This window comes from Microtus oregoni, unplaced genomic scaffold (assembly GCF_018167655.1).
Source record: "Microtus oregoni isolate MIOR12 unplaced genomic scaffold, Mior012 000113F_ref0000058, whole genome shotgun sequence".
Classification (NCBI taxonomy): domain Eukaryota; kingdom Metazoa; phylum Chordata; class Mammalia; order Rodentia; family Cricetidae; genus Microtus; species Microtus oregoni.
The window spans coordinates 1,211,201-1,231,344 of record NW_024544742.1 but is presented as its reverse complement, the minus strand read 5'-3'; the positions used below and the strand labels follow the sequence as shown (position 1 = coordinate 1,231,344).

The following is a 20,144-nucleotide window of genomic DNA, read 5'->3' as shown; positions in this document are numbered from 1 at the left end:
ATGGGAAGCATGAATATCTGCTTTGTTAGAGCCTGTCCCAATGTAGTTTTGATAGGTCTTGAATGTTTTTGGCTGCCTTTGGGAGGAGCAATACCTCTACCACACTTCTCATGAGATTGTGAGGATCTGCAGCCTCCCTTAGACACAGAAGGTTCTCTGCACATTTGAGAAGTAGCTTTTTATTTCTGGCTCACTTTTGGAGGATGAATGCTTGAACTCTGTTTAGGACAAAGAGCATATAAGGCAGCCTTCATGTTCTGAATGGGAAACATGAACAACTGCCTTGTTAGTGGGGACCTGTTCCAATTTGATTTTGGTAGATTTGGAATATCTAGGAATTCCTTGGGAAGAAGGAGAAAACCTGAGGCCCTCCTCATAAGGTTGTGAGGATCTCAAACTCCCTTTGCAGAAGTAGTATTGAGGCTCTCTTTAGGCTCAGTTTTAAGCCTTGCAGCAACATTGTTATAAACCAAACCTCTGCCCCGTTTTTGGGAGAATGGTGCAATTTTAAGCCTTCATCTTCTGTTGGCACAGATTTGAGGCATGATTCTTTAGAATCAAGTTTTGATTTTGTTTCTTTGATTACACATATTTGGAACCATCTTGTCGATAGAGAGAACATCTTTGATATTTTGTAGGAGGGGAACTAGGTTTGAAGTTCAATTCTGATTATACTTGGTTTGGAAACAATCCTTGGAGGGGTTGCAATAGAACGTGAGTACTTTCTGATATATATGGAAAATGTGAGCCTACCTTTGTCGGATGTGAATGATATTAAAGCATCCAAATCTAAATGTAAATATCTGATACTTCATTTAAGAAACGCATCATGCCTCACTATTTTTTGGTAGAATTTGTACTTCAATGGCTTTTTATTGGGACAGTCTCCATGAGAAGGAATAGGAATGAACTGTCATGTGCACAAGTAGAAATTCTTAAAGATTCCATTGAAAAGAAAGTTACCACTCCTTCTTGGGTAGATAGTATAGGTTCTAGAAGCCCTTGGGATGGTGTGGGATTTCCAAATGTATCATAAATAGGACTTGCGGACTCCATATTCTTGTGGTTATATACTGAAGGGCTTTGAGTACATTTTTCAGAATTACAATGTCTCAGAGCCTCTACAAAGGATGGTAAAATTTCTAGAGCACCTGACACAGGTTCAGAGGTCTTACAAACCTCTTTTGCTGTGGGCAAAATTTCTGAGGTCTCTGGTGTAAGGGAAGGTATCAGAGTCTACATTGAAGGAGGTTGATATTCTAAGGAAGTTTTCAGGGATTCCTCCAGAGATACTGATTGTCCTAAGTTTCTTTCTCAGATATAGATGGTCCCACAGTACTTTGGCCGAGAATGAAATTTCCAGAGATCGTGAGGTAAATGGAAAAGTTTCTGAAGTTCTTCGGGAAGCTTCTGATATATTACAAGCCTCTTTGTTAGATGAAAAAGTTCTGATGTCTCTGGCATTCTGGGAGGTTGTTTTAGAATCTGCACTGAAGGAAGGAGATGTGCTAGAGAATTTTGGGCAGATAGTGTAGTTTCTATATTCCTTTCATTTGAAGATGCTATTTCTAGAGTGCTATGGGTAGATTGTGGAGTTTCTAAGTGTCGCCTGTGAATATTCTGATAGCCCAAAATCTCCTAGATCAGATAATGCTAATGATAAGGATTGCCCTGGATGCCCTTGTTTCAAACAGGTTCCTGAAGCCTCTTCAAGTGACAAGGAAGTATATGAAGACCATGAAAAGATGGTGAGTGTCAAAGAGATACTTGTGCTGATATGGACATTCCTAGAGCCCCTTGTGCAGACAGTGCATTTCCTGGAAGAGTTTTGCTGCAGTGGTTTTATAAAGTCACCTGTTTGCATGAAAGACATTTGTTTTAAATCTTTGTCCATTAATGAAATTCTATCAGGCCCCATTTGAGATGAGGCAGTATTCACAAAGTGTTGGTTAGATGGAGAAAATCCCAGAGCTCTATAGGAAATTGTTGGTGATCTCAGTGTCACTTGTTCAGTTATAGAGGGCCTGTGCACCTTTGGCAATTGTTGAAAATCTCATTGTCTCTAAAATAGATGTCTGAGTGTCTATAGACCTTGAGAGAGGTTTCAAAATACCACAAATCTCTATATAAAATGGCAAAGGATCTGTTGTCTCTTAAGCAATATTGGGAAGAACACAGAGGCCACTCCAAAGAAGCTGAATATCTAGAACACTTTGAGGTAATAATGGTGCTGTTACTATAGACTTTTGGATAGCACCTTGTGTAGATAGTGATGTTCCTAAAGGATCTTTTGAAGATTGAGAAATTCCACAATCTTGTGGAATAGATGATGAATGTACAACAGCCTCTTGGGCTAAAGAAGGTTCTAGGTCCTCTTGAGAAGAAATGAACATTTCTAGATGTTCTTCATCAGATTTTGAATGTCCTACAATTGCTTTTGCTGATATGGAAGTTCCAAGAGCTTTTTGCATGAATAATGAATCTCCAAAACACACTTACTGAAGTGTTGATGATCTGAGAATCCCTTTGCAACTCTAGACAATTTTGAGTACAATTGAGCTGATAATAAATATTGGGTTGTCCATAGTACAGATGGAGTACCTCTCAGGGAAAATTTAGAAGATAGAGAAAATTGAACAGATTTTTGGAGAGATGATGATTCCTGAATTTATTAGTCAGAAATGGAAAGGAACAGAGCAGAGCACTTCCGGCAGATATTGAACGTACCAGAATTTCTGGGAGAAGTGTCAAAGTTTCTAGACTCACAGATGAAGACTCTGAATATTTAAGTACCATTAAGGGAGATGTCAAAGTTTCTGACGACTTTGGAATCCATTGGGAATTTCCCAACTACTCTGTGAATGAGGTTGAAGTTGCCAAGCACCATGCACATCTAAAGAACCTTCTACTTTGTGGAGAAAAGATGATGTTTCTAGAATAACTAGAGAAGCTGAAAAATATTACAATATTCCCTGGGCAGGGAAAAATGTGTTTCTTGTGGGACAGATGGGAACTTTGCCACAGACCCTAGTTTAAAAGAAGAGTCTTGCACTTTGTGGGAATATCTGGATCATTCTGGAGACCCTTGGACAAATGAGCAATGTCCTAGAGACCCTTGTCCTGATATAGACACTCACAAAGTTCCTTGGAGAGATAATGAAGTCCTTCATATGCCTTCTGATGTGTTGTTTATCCTAGAGTCACTTTTGTGGATACAGAAATTTTCTATGACATTTGATCTACTGGGGAATGTTCCAGAGTACCTGGTTTAAGTTGGGTAGGTCTCAGAGACTCTTGGGAAGATAGAGAATGTTTGAGAGAAGTTTGGACCTTTGTTGAAGATTCTACATGCTTCTAGAAAGGTGTGCACAGTTCTGATTAATTTTGGGAAAATAGAGAAAATCTCCCAGTATGTTGGAGTGTAGAACTGAAAAGCCATTGTGTCCTTGAGGCAGATAGAAATTTTTCTACATGCCCTGATATAGACAGAGCAGGTTTAAACACCCCTTGGGCAGATGACCAGTCTTTTAATTTCCCCTTTGAAAATTAAGTATTTCCCTCAGTTCCTTGGGAAAGAGATCATCATTGGCATATGGCAAAGATTCTGTTCTCCTCTGATAAACGATGGATTCCTATACCTCTTGGGAAGATGGAGGTGTTCCTGAAACACCCTGAGTAGACACAGGAGGTCTGAGCGTCCATGAAACAGATGGAGACATTCCTAAATTTATTTTGTTAGGTGGAAAAAAATCCTAGAGTCACGGGAGTAGATAATGAAGATCTCAAATCCACTCTTGAGTAATTGGATAACACTAGATTGCCATGTGTCCAGGTAGAAACTTCCAGAGTCATTTTCCCACATGAATAAAGGCAAGATTTCACAGCTTCTAATAAAGATAATGAATGTCTGGAACTCATTTGAACAGATAAGGAAATTTCCAAAGACTCTAGGGAAGAGGATAGAGTGCATTGCCCAGATAAAGAAATCATCATTTGCCCTTTTCAAGAAGTCAAAGTTCCTAAAGTTTCTGGAGCAGACGGATCTCTTTGGTGAACCCTTTGTGCAGACTTCCAATATCCAAGAGGTACCATAGAATGAAACATAGGGCCCTAGATAGCTTGCATAGGTTTAGAGTAATGAAAAGTTTCTTCTTCCGACAGTTTAGGTTTCAAAAGGCACTGGAAAGAATGGAAATAACTCAAGTTTTCTGGGGCATATTCAGAATGTTCCTATAGCCCATCAGATACCACATGCCATCTAGTAGTTGTAGAACTTTTGCATACACGTGGTGAAGATGATGAATATCTTGGGGAGTCCCAGGCAGTTAGCAAAGGTTCTACAAAAATGTTGGAGACCCTGGAACAGATTTCAAAGTTTCTACCATTTTTTGGCATGCTGGCTTTATCCCTGAGACACTGGGGTAGATGTTGAATATGCTAATGTACTTTGTGCAGAAGTTTACTGTGATAATGTATGTTGTGTATGCGAGGAAGTTCCTGAGAGCCCTTGAGCATGTAGGATGTCCTAGACACCTTTGTGCAGAGGTGGACAGACCCTTGTGTAAGTACACAGGAACCTACGTTTTTTGAGCACATTGAGAAGTTGATTAACTCACCTGGCAAAAGGAGGAAAGTCCCAGTGTCTCTTGAGGACAAGGACCATTTACTGAAATTCCTTCATGTGATGGAGAATTTTCCAATGTCTCTCTTTTATGTGACATTGCCCATGATAACTATGTGTTTTTTGGACTTTTCCTTGGATGTCTGCAGAAGATAGCAAAGGCTCCAGAGTTCCTTTTGAAGATGCTGATGGACTCAGTGATCAGAAACATTAACTTCTAGAGGCAGATGAGCAGAGATTAGAAATGCTGGATCACTTGGGACATGCGATGAAAATCTTCTAGGCACTTTATTAAATGGTGAAGACTATGTAGGGCCTGGGCTAGATGGACAGATTACCACAGGTTCTCTGACAGAAGACAAATGGCTGAGATTCATTTGGACAAGTTGAGATGATTATAGATTTCCAGAAATAAATGTAAAGGATAAAGTTCTCCTTGAGGAAATGAAAAAAATCACAGAGTTCCTTGTGCACAATGGAAATTTCCAGAGGTGATCCAAAATACAGAAAATGTTCAGGACACCCTGACCTCGCAGAAATTTGGAACATTTCCTGCAAACCATGGCTCATGGAGAAGACAAAGATCCTCGTGTCCTCTTTTCAGATTGAGAAGGTTTCAGGGATCCTGGGACAGATGGTGGATACTATAAAGAGTTTTGCACAGAATGAGACGTTTTCTGAGGGATTTGAGATGAAGCAGGATGCTTCCTAGTTCCTCGATTACACAGCAATGTCGCGAGAGTTCCTTGTGCAGACATAGATAAGTCCAAAGACCGTTGAGGAAATAAAGAAGGGTACAAAAAAGCCCTTCTGCATCCTGATACTCACAAAGATATCTGACTAGATTGCAAAGATTCTAACAGTGTCTGGGTATTTTGAATAAACATCAGAGGTTCTGTCCTTAATGCAAAATGTCCTACTGTATGTTGTAGTGATGTCAAATCCAATTGTGCCTTTGGGAGGTATGAGAATCTCCACAGTGTCCTGGGAAGCAGAGGAAGACTCTAAGATTCCCTTGTGCAGATTTGGACATTTTCAGAGTTCCTTGTGATGGTGGGCATGTTTCCACAATCATTTCATCAGAACAAGAAGATGCTGGAGTTGTTTATCTTGAGGACAAAACACCCAGATGCCCTGGTACAGATGGCATGTTCCCCTGGTCATTTGGGTAGATGAAGAATTTGTATATGACACTGGAACTGCTTTGAAAAGTGTAGAAACTTGTAGAGTTTCTTCAGCAAATTGTGCTAATTTCAGCATTTCCTCAGATGACATAACTTGTTCCAGAGGCCCATTTGCAGGTTTCAACGCACTTATATTCCCTTGGCCAGAAGGGAAAAAATCTGCAGATCTTTGGCCAAACTTAAAAATCATCTAGGCACTAGAGTTTGTTACAAAGCTTCTATTATGCTTTTAGCAGACCAAGTTTCCACACTTTCTCTCACACTTGAAAAATGCCCCAAGGATTCGGGAAATATTGCTATTGTCTCAAAATTTTTGAAGAATATACTGACTGTTTTGAAGACCTTTGCATAAATGACAAAGAACTTGGGCAAGCAAAGTTACCTCTGTAGCTTTTGAGACTACTTTAGGAAATTTCAAAATAGCAAATTTCCTAGAGACCATGGATTATATAAAGGATTTTCTGAGCACCTAGAGAAAATGATAAATATTCTATGTGCACTAGTGAAGACAAAATTTCCCTGAGGTTTCTGGCTAGATTTGTTATGTCCCATAGTCCTTGAAATCCTTGTAGTATGTTGGATAGATGAAGGAATAATTTTAGACTATTGGGAAGAAATTAGATGTTTCAAAGCCCTATTAGATGGTACCAGAGTCCCTACAATTCATTGTGTTGATATAGATAGTTTTAGAGATCCTTGTTCAGATAGTGAAGATCCTACATTCTTGGGCAGATGCCAAAAAATTCTACAGTTCCTTTAGTAGGTAAAGAAATTACCAGCAGCGTTTGAGCAGGTGGAGAAACACTGAGTTCCTTATGGGCACATTGATTAGTCTCTAACTTAGAAGGCGGATGTCTTTCTGTGCTTTGTGCCTGTGTGTGCTTTACAAAATTGGGTTCTGCATAAGGAATAGTTTTTTCAGGAATTTGAGTAGTAGGTGAAGTTTTTAGCATCACCTGCCCTTATGTTTTCACTTTCAGTTTCTTGTGAAGATGGTCAAAATTCGTTCTCTTTTTTCAAAGATGGAGAAGGAGGTGCTTTGAGCTACCAGGCATCCCTGTTTAGGTGCTGAGGAGATTCATCTGTAGTGGTGAGTGTGTGTGATCCAAGGGCGGACTGTCCCAGTAGAGAGCACAAAGCCTCTCCCCCAGCTGCTTCTGAAGGGCTGTCTTTCTTACACATAATCCCCCAAACTTGCTTGTTCTGAAGGATCCTTCTAAGGAACAGGTTTCTGCTCCTACACTAAGGCTACCCACCCAGAGAGGTGAGTGCCTGCCTAACGGCCAGGCCTCAAAAATCCCCAAAGTTAGCACGGGCACCTTCAACTTGGCAGCATGGTTTCCTGTGCTCTTCTGGACACCACCCTGCCTGTCACATTCTTCCTTTTGTCCCAGGCTTATTGGGTTACCAGCTGTCCCTCTTTAGGTGATGAGGAGCTCCATCTGGATTGGTGAGTGTGTGCTATCCAGGGGCGGATTGTCCCAGAAGTGAGCACAAACCCTTTTCCCCCAGCCTCTTCTGCAGGGGTGTCTTTTTCACACACCCCCAAGCCTGTGTGGTCTGCAAGGTCCTTTCCTCAGAACAGGTTTCTGCTCCTACAGTAAGGCTACCCACCCAGAGAGGTGAGTGTCTGCCTACTGGGCAGGCCTCTACGACCCCCAAAGATAGCACGGGCACCTTCAGCTTGGAGGCAGGGTCTCCTGTGCTCTACTGGATCCAGCCCTGCCCCACAAGTTTGCCCAGTTGTCTGTGGGTCATTGAATTACGAGGCGTACATGTTTCGGTGCTGAGGAGTTTCATATGGGGGAATGGTTTCTGCTTCTACACTGAGGAGATACACCCAGAGAGTCAGTCACAGCAAAGTCTCTACCAGGACACCAGGCCTCTTCTGGCTCCATTTGAAGGAAGAGATTGGAAAGCGCCAATGCAAGCATTCCTCCAACAACCTGAATGGCAACATGACATCACCAGAATCCAGGGATCCTGAAATAAGAATTGTACAGCCTACTCCAGAACAATTAGAAGAAATCGACTCAAAGGTGAATTATATGAAAATAATAGAGGACCTTTAACAGGAGGTGAAAAACTGCCATAAACAATTAGAGATTACAAACAAAAAGGTAGAGGAAATATATAAATTGCTCAAAGATACCCAAGACAACCAAGAGAAACAAGAAAAGGCAATCAAAAATGTAAGAAAAGTAGTTCAAGACATTAAGAATGAAATGGAAGTAATGAAGAATAGACAAACCAAGGAAAGAATGGAGATGGAAAATCTGGGTAAACAAACAGGAACTACCAAGACAAGTACTACCAACAGATTACAAGAAATAGAAGAAAGAATGTCAGACACTGAAGATAACATAGGGAAAATAAAAACACTGGTCAAAGAAAACAGCAAAACCAACAAATTCTCATCACAAAACCATTGGGAAATATGGGAAACAATAAAAAAAACATACCAAAGAATTATAGGGGTAGAGAAAGAGAAGAAATACAGCTAAACATTCCAGAAAATTTATTTAATAAAATTATAGAAGAAAAATTTCCCATTCTAAAGAAAGATATTCCTTTGAAGGTTCAAGAAGCATACAGAACACCAAATAGGCTAGACCAAAAAGAAATATCTCCTTGCCATATAGAAATCAAAACACAAAACATACAGAATAAAGAAAGAATATTAAGATCTGCAAAGAAATAAGGCCAACTTACGTATGAAGGTAAACCTATCATACGTACACCTGAATTTTCGATGGAAAGCATGAAAGGCAGAAGGTTTGGATAGATGTACTGAAGAAAAAAAGAGAGCATGGATGCAAGACCAGATTACTATACCCAGCCCAGCTTTCATTCAGGAGAAATGGAGAAAACAAAATTTTCCAGGATAAAAACAAATTTAAACAACACGTAGCAACAAATCCAGCCTTACAGAAAGTAATAGAAGGAAAATCACAACACAAGGAGTCCAACAATGCACACAATAACTCAGACATCTAGTGACCCTACACCAGCACAACTACAAGAAGGGAAAAACACAAACTCTATTACCAATATAATAAAAAAAGTGACCAGCGTAAACAACCACTGTTCTTTAATATCACTTAATATCAATGGACTCAACTCACCTATAAAAATGCACAGGCTAAGAGATTGGATACAAAAACAGGATCCAACATTCTGCTGTTTACAAGAAACACACCCCAACCACAAAGACAGTGTAAAGGACTGAGAAAACTTTTGTCAAGCAAATGTAACTAAGAAAGAAGCAGGTGTAGGCATACTAATTTCTAACAGAGTTGACTTCAAACTAAAATGAATCAGAAGAGAGAGAGATGGACATTTTTACTCATAATAGAAACAATACATGAGGACAAAGTCTCAATCCTGAATCCTATGCTCCTAATATAAAAGCACGCACTTATGCAAAAGAAACATTACTAAAACTCAAGGCAGTCATCTATCCACAACTAATAATTGTAGGAGATTTCAACAATCCTCTCTCACCAATAGACAGGTCAATCTGACAAAAAACTAACAGAGAAATAAGAGGATTAAGGGAGGTAATGAATCAAATGGAATTAACAGACATCTATTGATCATTCCACCCAAATCGGAAAGAATATACATTCTTCTCTGCAGCTCATGGAACCTTCTCTATAATTGACCACATAATTGTTAACAATGCAAACTTACACAGTTACAAAAAAATATCAGGAACAACCTGTATCTTATTGGATCACCATGGATTAAATTGAGAATTCATCAACAGTGCTACCCCAAGAAAGCCTACAAACTCATGGCAACTGACAGTCAACTACTGAACCACACCTGGATCAAGGAAGAAATAAAGAAAGAAATTAATGTCTTTCTTGAACTCAATTAAAATAAAGACTCAACATAAATAAACCAATGGGACACTATGCAAGCTGTGCTAAGAGGAAAGTTCATAGCACTAAGTGCCCACTTAAAGAAAACAGAGAAAGCACACATTGGAGACTTAACAGCCCACTTGAAAGGTTTAGAAAAAAAGAAGCAGACTCACATAGAAGGAGTAGAAGACTAGAAATAAACTGAGGGCTGAAATCAACAAAAAAGATTCACAAAAAACAATTCAAAGAATCAATGAAACAAAAAGCTGGTTCCTGTAGAAAATAAACAAGATTGATAAACCCCTAAGCAAACTAATCAAACAGCGGAGAGGGAATATGCAAATTAATAAGATCAGAAATGAAAAGGGGGACATAACAATAGACACAGAGAAAATTCAGAAAATCATTAGATCTTTCTACAAAAGTCTATATGCCATAAAATTTTAAAATGTTAAAGAAACAGACACTTTGTTAGATAAGTTCCATATACCAAATTTGACCAGAACCAGGTGAACAATCTGAATAAACATGTTAGTCTCGAAGAATTACAAGTTGTTATACAAAATCTCCCTACCAAAAAAAAGCCCATGTCCAGATGATTTCAATGCAGAAATCTCCCAGAACTTCCAAGAAGACCTAATACTTATACTCCTTAATGTATTTCACAATAAAGAATCAGAAAAGTCATTGCCTTGTATGAAGCTACAGTTACCCTGATACTGAAACCACACAAAGACTCAACCAGGAAAGGTAATTACAAGCCAATCTCACTCATGAACATCGACACGAAAATCCTCAATAAAATAGTGGCAAATCGAATCCAAGAACACATTAGAAAAATTATCCATTATTATCAGGTAGGCTTCATCCTAGGGATGCAGGGCTGGCTCAACATATGCAAATATGTCAATGTAATCCATCATATAAATAAACTGAAAAAAATATGATCATTTCATTAGATGCTGAAAAAACATTTGACAAATTTCAACATCCCTTCATGATAAAGGTCTTAGAGACATTAAGGATACAAGGGTCATACCTAACTGTAATAAAAGCCATTTATAGCGAGCCAACAACTTAAATCAAATTAAATGCAGAGAAACTCAAAGCTATCCCACTAAAATCAGAAGCACGACAAGGCTGTCCACTCTCCATACATCTTCAATATAGTGCTTGAAGTTCTCGCCATAGCAATAAGGCAACATAAGAAGATCCAAAGGATTTGAATTGGAAAGGAAGAAGTTAAACTTTCATTATTTGTAGATGATATGATAGTGTACATGAGTGAGTCTAAAAACTCCAGCAAAGAACTCCTAAAGCTGATAAACCCCTTTAGTAGCATGGCAGGATACAAGACCAATTCCAAAAAATCAGTTGTCCTCCTATACACAAAGGATAAGGAAGCAGAGAGAGAAATCAGAGAAGCTTCATCTTTCATGAGAGCCACAAATAGCATAAAATATCTTGGTGTAACTCTAACCAAGGATCTGAAGGACCTATTTGACAAGAATTTTAAGTCTTTGAAGAAAGAAATTGAGGAGGATACCAGAAAATGGAAGGACCTCCCTTGCTCTTGGATTGGGGGGATCAACATAGTAAAAGTGGCAATTCTACCAAGGGTAATTTATAAATTCAATGCTATCCCCATTAAAATCCCATCGAAATTTTACACAGACCTTGAGAGGACATTAATCAACTTTATCTGATAACACAAAGAACCCAGGATAGTCAAAACAATCTTATACAATAAAGGAACTTCTGGAGACATTACGATCCCTGACTTCAAACTCTATTACAGAGCTTCAGTAATGAAAACACTTTGGTATTGGCACAAAAACAGAGAAGTTGATCAATGGACTAGAGTAGAAGACCTGGATTTTATCCCACAAACCTATGAACACCCGATATTTGATAATGGAGCTAAAACTATTCAATGGAAGAAAGAAAGCATCTTCAACAAATGGTGCTGGCAGATCTGGTTGTCAACTTGTAGAAAAATGAAAATAGATCTATATCTATCACCATGGACAAAAACCTATTCCAAATGGATTAAAGACCTCAATATCAGGCTGAACACATTGAACCTGATAGAAGAGAATTTGGGAAGTACTCTACAACATATGGGCACAAGAGATCACTTCCTAGGCATATCCCCAGCAGCACAGACATTAAGGACAACATTGAATAAATGGGACCTCCTAAAACTGAGAAGCTTCTGTAAAGCAAAGGACACTGTCAGTAAGACAAGAAGGCAACCCACTGACTGGGAGAAGATCTTCTCCAAATAGCAAGAGATAAATGTCTTATCTCTAAAATATATAAAAATCTCAAGAAACTAGACTTTAAAATGCTAATAAACACAATTAAAAATGGGCCACTGAACTGAAAGGAGAATTCCAAACAAAAGAAGTTCAGATGGCCAAAAAACAATCAAGGTCATGTTCATCCTCCTTGGTGATCAGGGAAATGCAAATTACAACAAATTTGAGATGTCATCTTACACCTGTCAGAATGGCTAAAATCTAAAAGACAAATGATAGCATTTACTGGAGAGGTTGTGGAGTAAGGGGCACACTCGTCCATTGCTGGTGGGAATGCAAACATGTGCAACCACTTTGGAAATCTGTGTTGCGATTTCTCAGGAAATTTGGGATCAACCTACACCAAGATCCAGTAATACCACTCTTGAGACATGCCCTATCATATGTCAAAAGAATTTCTTCAACTATGTTCATAGCATCATTATTTGTAATAGCCAGGACCTGGAAACAACCTAGTTGCCCTTCAATGGAAGAATGGATGAAGAGAGTGTGGAATATATACATATTAGAGTACTACTCAGCGGCAAAAAAAAAATGATTTCGCAAATTTTGCATGAGAATGGATGGAAATAGAAAACACTATCTTGAGTGAGGTATACCAGACGCAAAAAGATGAACATGGGATGTACTCACTCAAAATTGGTTTCTAGCCATAAATTAAGGACATTGAGCATATAATTTATGATCCTAGAGTAGCTAAATAAGAACGTGACCCCCCCCCCAAAAAAAGGACATATAGTCATCTGCCTGGATATGGGAAGTAGACAAGATTGCAGGGCAAAACCTGGGATCTTGTGGGAGAGGTGGCTTGGGGCTAAGGGGATAAGGAGTAAGAAATGTGAGAAGGGGAGAATGGGGGGAACATGGGGGAATGGGATGGTTGGGATAAAGGAAGGGTGGACACTGGAGCATAGAAATTTATATCCTAATTAAGGGAGCCATCTTAGGGTTGGCAAAAGACTTGACTCTAGAGGGGTTCACAGGTGTCACGGGAGATGTCCCTAGAAACTGAGGAGAGGGAACCTGAAATGACACTATTCTATAGTCATACTGATGTATATCTTGCATATCTCCTTAGAGCCTTCATCTGGCGATGGATCGAGATATAGACAGAGACCCAAATTGGAGCACTGGACTGAGCTGAAGATCCCAAGGCCAGCTGGACTGTGACTGAAAAAGCATGGGATAAAAGTGGACTCTCTGAATATGGTGGACAATAGGGCTGCTGAGAAGCCAAGGACAATGTCTCTGGGTTTTGATCCTACTTCATGTTCTGACTTTTTGGGAGCCTAGCCATTATGGATGTTCATCATCCTAGGCCAGGATGGAAGGGGGAGATCTTTGGACTTTCCACAGAGCAGAAACCCTGACTGCTCTTCAGTCTGGAGAGGGAGAGGGAGAGCAGTGCAGGGGAGGGGAAGAAGGGTGGGAGGATGGTGAGGGAAATGGGAGGCTGGAAAAAGGCAGAATTTTTTTTTCAATTAAAAAATAATATCCAAACAGGAGCAGAAGGAGAGAGAACATGAGCAAGGAAGTCAGGACAATGAGGGGTGCACCCACCCACTATGACATTGGAAATGATCTATTGGGAGCTCACCATGGCCAGCAGGACTGGGACTGAATAGCATGGGATGAAACCGGACTTTCTGAATCTGACAGAGAATGAAGGCTGATAAGAAGCCAAGAACATTGGCAATAGGTTACGATTCTAATACATGAACTGGCTTTGTGGGAGCCTAGCCTATTTGGATGCTCACTTTCCTGGTCCTTGATAGAAGTAGGAGAACCTTGGACTTCTGGCAGGTCAGAGAATTTGGACTTCTCTTAATTCTTGAGAGGGAGGGGGAATGGTGTGGGGGGAGGTGATAGGGTTATGCGAGTGAAGGAAGGGGGTAATGTGTGCAAGAAGGGGGAGGGAAATGGAAAACGGCAAGGAGGTGGAAATTTTTTTTTGCAACAACTAAAAAAATACAATAAAAAAATGATGGAGAAGGAACTAGAGTTGCTTGTGTTAGAGAGGAAAGTCCTTGAGTCATTGGTGTTGGTGGCAATGTGTTTGTAATCATTGGGACAAATGGAGACATTCCCAAATCCTCTGGTATAGAAGACAGATTTCTATGTATGCACTGGTCAATCTTATATAGTCCCAACTATATATATGCTGTCTCTTGTAGTGATTGTTGATTATATGATGAATAAGGTAGAGCTCCCTGTGTAGATATGTAAAGTTGGTCCTATAGAAAATGTGCAAGATCTTTGGATGTTGATAAAAAAGACTCATGGGATCTGGTGCCATGCTGTAAATGTCCTGTATTTCCAGAAGGAAATCCATGGCCCTGTAGGCCCTTTGAAAAAATGGTGATAAATCTGTGAAAACAAATGTCCTAACTTCTTTTGGAAAGATTCTGGTGGACCCAGAATTAATGTGGAAGATGCTCAATATTCTACAGTTCCTGATCTTGATGAGAAAGAACTCAGTGTATTTTGGAGAGACATAGAATTTTCCCAATGCCTTTGATAACACATGCAAGTTGGTTGATTCCTTAGAGTTGTTTGAAGAGTTAAATGTGCATCTGGTGAGTTCGTTTAAATATCTGCCCTACCATATCTGGAATACACTGATGCCTTGCATTGATCATGTTCTGTGGGACTTGGGCTATAAAACTCATGAACAGTCTCACTGGCACACAGGATGAACATGTACACATTGATGCACACTGCTGTGTGATATGAACACTTATGGTGAATGCATGCGATCTCCATAAAATCAGTTAACTAGGGAATCTGTGATGTTAGGGGAATGTGGCAAAGACCCAACAAACCCATTAGACCCCAAAATACCAGTGTTATATTGATGCCTGCCTCCTATCATGCAAGGATCCCGCCCTCTTGTAATGGGGCAATTTTTGGTTCCTTCATCTTCACAAACTTTGTTGAAAAGTTGGAGGTATCAAACTGCCAGTCAGCATTCAGCATATAGATCAGCTCCTGGGCTCCACAACTGTTCAACAGGATTAGGCAGCTGAACATTTCCAAAAGATGGAATATGGAGAGCCAAGACATTTTCTTTTGGTAAATATGTTTAGGTAGCAAGTGGGACCTCTGTAGTCCCAGAAAGGTTTCCATCAAATCTCCCTTGAGTCTAAAATTTTTGTTGTTAACAGCTTCTATATTTGATAGCTGTGGGGATGGTGAATGCCAGGTATTCTACCCACTTTATCTTTGCTATCATTGTCCAATTCATCAGTCCACTAAAGTGGCAAAGATCCTCTTTGTCCATATGTGTTTTAAAACATATTATTTCTAAATGGTGCTGTTGCCCAGATTAATGAGTCTATATTTTTGCAGTTTGTCTCACAAAACTCACTTTTCTTATGAAAACACAGAATGACTTTATGTAATAAACCTGGCTCTGGATCAGGAGACACAATACAGAGAGCCAGTGGACTGGAGTGCCATGACCTTGGGCAGGTGGTTTTGGATCAACCACGTAACCAAGAGCTTGAGTGGGAAGGAGAGAAGTGGCTCTCCTTCAAATTCTTTGCCATCTGTTCAGATTTTTCTTTCTCACTTTGGGGATAGGCATACAGTCTCCTCTCATTGACACAGTCAGTCAGGAATTAGATTTCTCAGTAGAGGTCCATTGCCTTTGGGCAGCAGGAATGTGTCTCTGATAAATATATACTGAGCTGTAGACAATAGTTTGATAATTTTCATATATAATTTATTAAGACCAAATTACATTTAGTCAGCCAACATCTATTCAGCACTGCCTTTGTCACCTTCCCCAAACATTTTCCAGAAAAGAGTCTTAACCTCGCATCCTCCCCTTCTTATCCTTGCAGGCACTTATGGTGGAGGAAACCACTTTGTGTCTGATTGAAACTGAAGAATTCTTCCAATGCAGAGATTGGCAGCTATGAAGACCAAGCACAGAAAGAGAGCCAAGAGACAGTGGAACAGGAGTGCTGTGGCCTATCTCAGTAAGTTTACTGTCATGATAAAGATGACTCTTAGCATGAGATGCATGTCACCTCTCCAGTGGGCCATCTCTCCAGAAGAAAAACTGACTAAGCCTTTTGAGGCCCTGGAGAAAATTGTTGGCCTCAGAATTTTTCATGGCTGGAAGGAAGCCAATGAACCAGTCACCCAGTGGAAAGCCATCATTCTAGATCAACTGCCAACATATCCCTCTCTCTATTTGTTGAAATATGATGGGATTGATTGTGTCTATGGCTTGGAGCTTCAGAGCGATGAAAGGATTTTAAACCTTAAGATCCTGCCTAATAATGTGCCATTTCCTCAGGTGACAGTCACTCATCTGTCAAACACCATAGTTGGCAGAGCAGTGAAACATACATTCACGGGCACAAATGGCTCTAAGGAAGACTGGAATGGGATGGTCCTAGAGGAGGTGCCAATCATGAAGATCTGGTTCTATATTACCTACAAGAAAGATCCTGTCTTGTACATTTACCACCTCCTGGATGACTACCTTGAGGCAACCTCCACATCATGCCAGGCTCTAAGGAGGAGTGCAGTGTCATGGTCCCAGATGAGGTGCAGACCATGATGACCTGTTTCTACATTGTTATCGAGAGTGATCCAGTCCTGTACCTTTACCACCGTCTTGATGACTCCATTGAAGGCAACGTCCACATCATGCCTGAATATCCTCCAGTAGAGGTGACTTTGGAATTAGGAAGGGATTCCTTGGCAGGCAAAAGTGTGCAGTACAACAAGAAAGATGGAACCCAAGAGATAGGTAAAATTATTTGCCAAGTTCCCACCAAACCTTCTGTGTATTTCATCAAGTTTGATAATGACATCCATATCTATGTCTATAATTTGGTGAAGAACTGTTAAAGTGAAATTCTCAAATTTTGAGGGGCACACTTAAAACTGTGTTTGGGGAATGTGTTTTTTTCAGAGATACCTCAGGTCTTCTATTAATCCCGGTATTTTTTCCAATGGAATATTCTTGCTCGAAAAATAAAAATTTGTGAACATGTTGTGTTCTTTGGTCAATGATGGATTGTGTTTGGTGGATGGGACATCACAGAAATACATGCCTCAAAACAAAGCAGGATTTATGGTCTTTTCTCCTTGGAGTGCATGGACTGGGGATGCTTGGTGTGGTAAAGGACAAGATGGCTATCTAGGAAGTAGTGGAGAGGGACAAAAAGTTGTAGGATCTCGGGGCGGGATAAATCTTGAGGGAAAATCATTTCAAATGGAAAGATGTGACAGATATCAGAGTGAGGTATTGGGACTTAAGATGATAAAGAGTAGATTTATCAGGAAGGGACACAAATATATGCTCAAAATCAGAGAAAATTAGGTTTCATTTTATGAATAGTTTAATTCGTACTGGCTGTAAGTCACTGGATGTTTGATCTCCGCTGGATCATGTTGAGTGACCAGGAGCCTCCTGTTAGAAAAAAGTGTCTCCTCCCATTTGCTCTTTTGCAGTGGGATGGACGTCAAGCTACCTACTTCCTTTTGCCAGAATTCTGTCTGCCACCTACTTTGTCATGCCTGGATTCGGTATGCCTTGAACTCTCATTGGTCTTATGCATGCCATCCCACCCTTGTGAGTTCATTTAAATAATTGCCCTGCCATATGTGGAAAACAGTGTTCCCTGTCATTGATCATGTTCTGTAGGACTTGGGCTATAAAACTCATCAACAGATGCACCCACACACATGATAAACATGTACACATTGATGCCCACTAATGTGTGACAGGCACACATATGATGAATGCACCGAACTCCATAAAATCAGTGAACTAGGGAATCCCTGATGCTAGGTGGAGTGTGGCAAAGACCCACAAACCCATCAGACCCCCAAATACCAGTATGGTATTGTTGTCTGACTCCCATCACGTAAGAATCCTGCCACACTCTAATGGGCGATTTTTACTTCCTTCATCTTCACAAACTTGGTTAAAATTTTAGAGTTGTCAAACTGACATTTAGGGTCCAGCATGTAGATCAGCTGTCCCAGGTCAGGTGATTTGGCTACAATTTGGGTGAGAACTTGTACCGGGGCATTCTGGTACGCCCTCACCTCTTCTTCTCCCAGTCCTCATCATCACTCTTGTGGCTGGGCTTGGAGCACAAAGAAGGCAAAATGGAAGAAGCCTCCTCCTCAGTGGAAAACATTGTCAATCCTTCATTTGCCCTGACTCTCAGAGGGAATGCAGCACATTTTATCCTTCTAGGTCTCCTCATTCATTGGTTCACTCATTTTTCCAATGAATAATTGAATTCATCCATTCTTCCATGTCTCTCTCTCTCTCTTCTTCCTTTCCTTCTTTCATTTCCTCCTTTATAGTAGTAATTTGAACAGCAGTGCTATGTCCCCAGCAACATGGCCACCTCGCTAGCTTATGCCCTGAAATAACAGCACAAAAACTGTGTTCTTATAAACACTGCCTGGCCCATTATTTTCAGCCTCTTAACCCATTTCTAATAATGTTAGTTGCAGCACGAGGTGTTCTTACTGGGAAAGTTTCAGCATGTTTATCCTGGTGGCTGGCTGCATTGCCTTCTGCCTCAGAGAGCAGAGCTACCGTGTCTGCCCGGGAGAAGGGAGCATTGCGTCTCTGACCTCAATTCCTCTTCCTCCCAGTATTCTGTTATGTTTACTCCACCCACCAATGTTCTAACCTATCAGGGAAAACAGTTTCTTTATTTAATTTATCAATGACCTATCCTCCTTCATTTCCCCTATTTCTGTTTAAGCAAGAATAAAATCTTTAACTTTAAAATAGCAAAATTACACATAACAAAACAGTTCTCTAGCAAGAATTAAAGTTACAATATTTATATCTATTTTATCTTTTCTCATAACAATGGAAAACTATAACTATCTCTATTCTTCAACTCCATCAAAGACCCCAGAAGAAAACAATATTACCTAAGCAAACAAAATGTAAGTCATTTTCAAACTCTAGAAATGACAAGACATCTCACTGCCTAGACAGTCACCCAAAATTCCTCTGTACCGTTGGGGTATCCATCTTCAGCCTACAGCCCCATAGTTTCCAGGAGATATTTCCATGAAGCAGGAAATTTCAAAGGCAGTCACTATCTGCTTGTCTTGAATATTGTCTTGCAGACTCTTTCATAAATCATTGACACCAAAAGATCATCTCACCTTTAGGCAAGTTCAGTAGTCCTCTCTCTGCGTGTTCTCTGTGTCCAGTTTATGCAATCGTCCAGACAACGGCAGTTTTTTGCCCAAATGGCTATCAAACTCCAGAAGGATCCTCTTCGATGCCCATCCTCTTCCTGAACTCGATTCGTGCTGCCAGGAGCAGAGTGTCTCATTGTCACGAAAAACCCTAAGGTATTAAAACACTAAATAGCATATTTCTTAGTTTTGAAAAATATGAAAAATGCCTATGAAAATGAAATATATATCTATATAGCTAGAAAATCTAACTAACACGACTACAAACTTGAATATTATTAATGGTTATCCATTAACAACCTATATACATTACATTTTTAAATGAACTACACAATCACAATACCTTAATAAAGATAAAAAATGCATATACATAAAACAAAATTGACCTTAAATCACTATCAATAAAGCAAATCTATACTAATGGAAATTATTCATATCTATATTACATGTCACTTTAAATGTAAAAGAATGTTTATAAACCATATTTGGGAAAATGGGTGCAGTTTTTTCTCTCCAAACTGCTTCCTGCTGAATGGGGGCGTCATTAATTAGGTGTTTCATGGCATAACCTATGTGCTTGTATCCTCTCAGTTGGTAGTTGAGCGAAACAATGTTTTGAAGGTGTTCACAGCAACCTTACAGGAGGGTGTGGTCCATCATACCATATTGGGATAGAGTCAATTCACAGACTCTCACCCTCTGTGAAAACAAAATAAGAAACTCCTTTCCAAAGCATCATGTCCTTAGATCCAAATTTCTAAGCCAAGGCATTTTCAAAATATCTATGTTGGATTAGTTCAGCAGCATTTATAAACAAATATCTTTTAGCAGCTATTGCTCCTTCCTCAGAATTCAAACGATTCAAACAGATCATAATACCATACTATATGAAAATTCTCTGTGTACTTTCCATCTTTGTGAGCTTCAATTTAAGCTCTATTTTGTTTAC

At 39.8% G+C, this 20,144-nt stretch overlaps 1 protein-coding gene across 1 annotated transcript; it reads left to right on the top strand.

The window, feature by feature from the left end:
• The first annotated feature begins 1,350 nt into the window (after nucleotides 1-1,350).
• Nucleotides 1,351-16,861, top strand: LOC121443854 (Y-linked testis-specific protein 1-like). The gene is made up of 5 exons (XM_041645609.1): nucleotides 1,351-1,373; nucleotides 1,643-1,748; nucleotides 3,927-4,085; nucleotides 16,071-16,530; nucleotides 16,644-16,861. Exons 1-5 carry the CDS (start codon nucleotides 1,351-1,353, stop codon nucleotides 16,859-16,861), a joined length of 966 nt encoding a protein of 321 aa, XP_041501543.1.
• The last annotated feature ends 3,283 nt before the right edge of the window (nucleotides 16,862-20,144 follow it).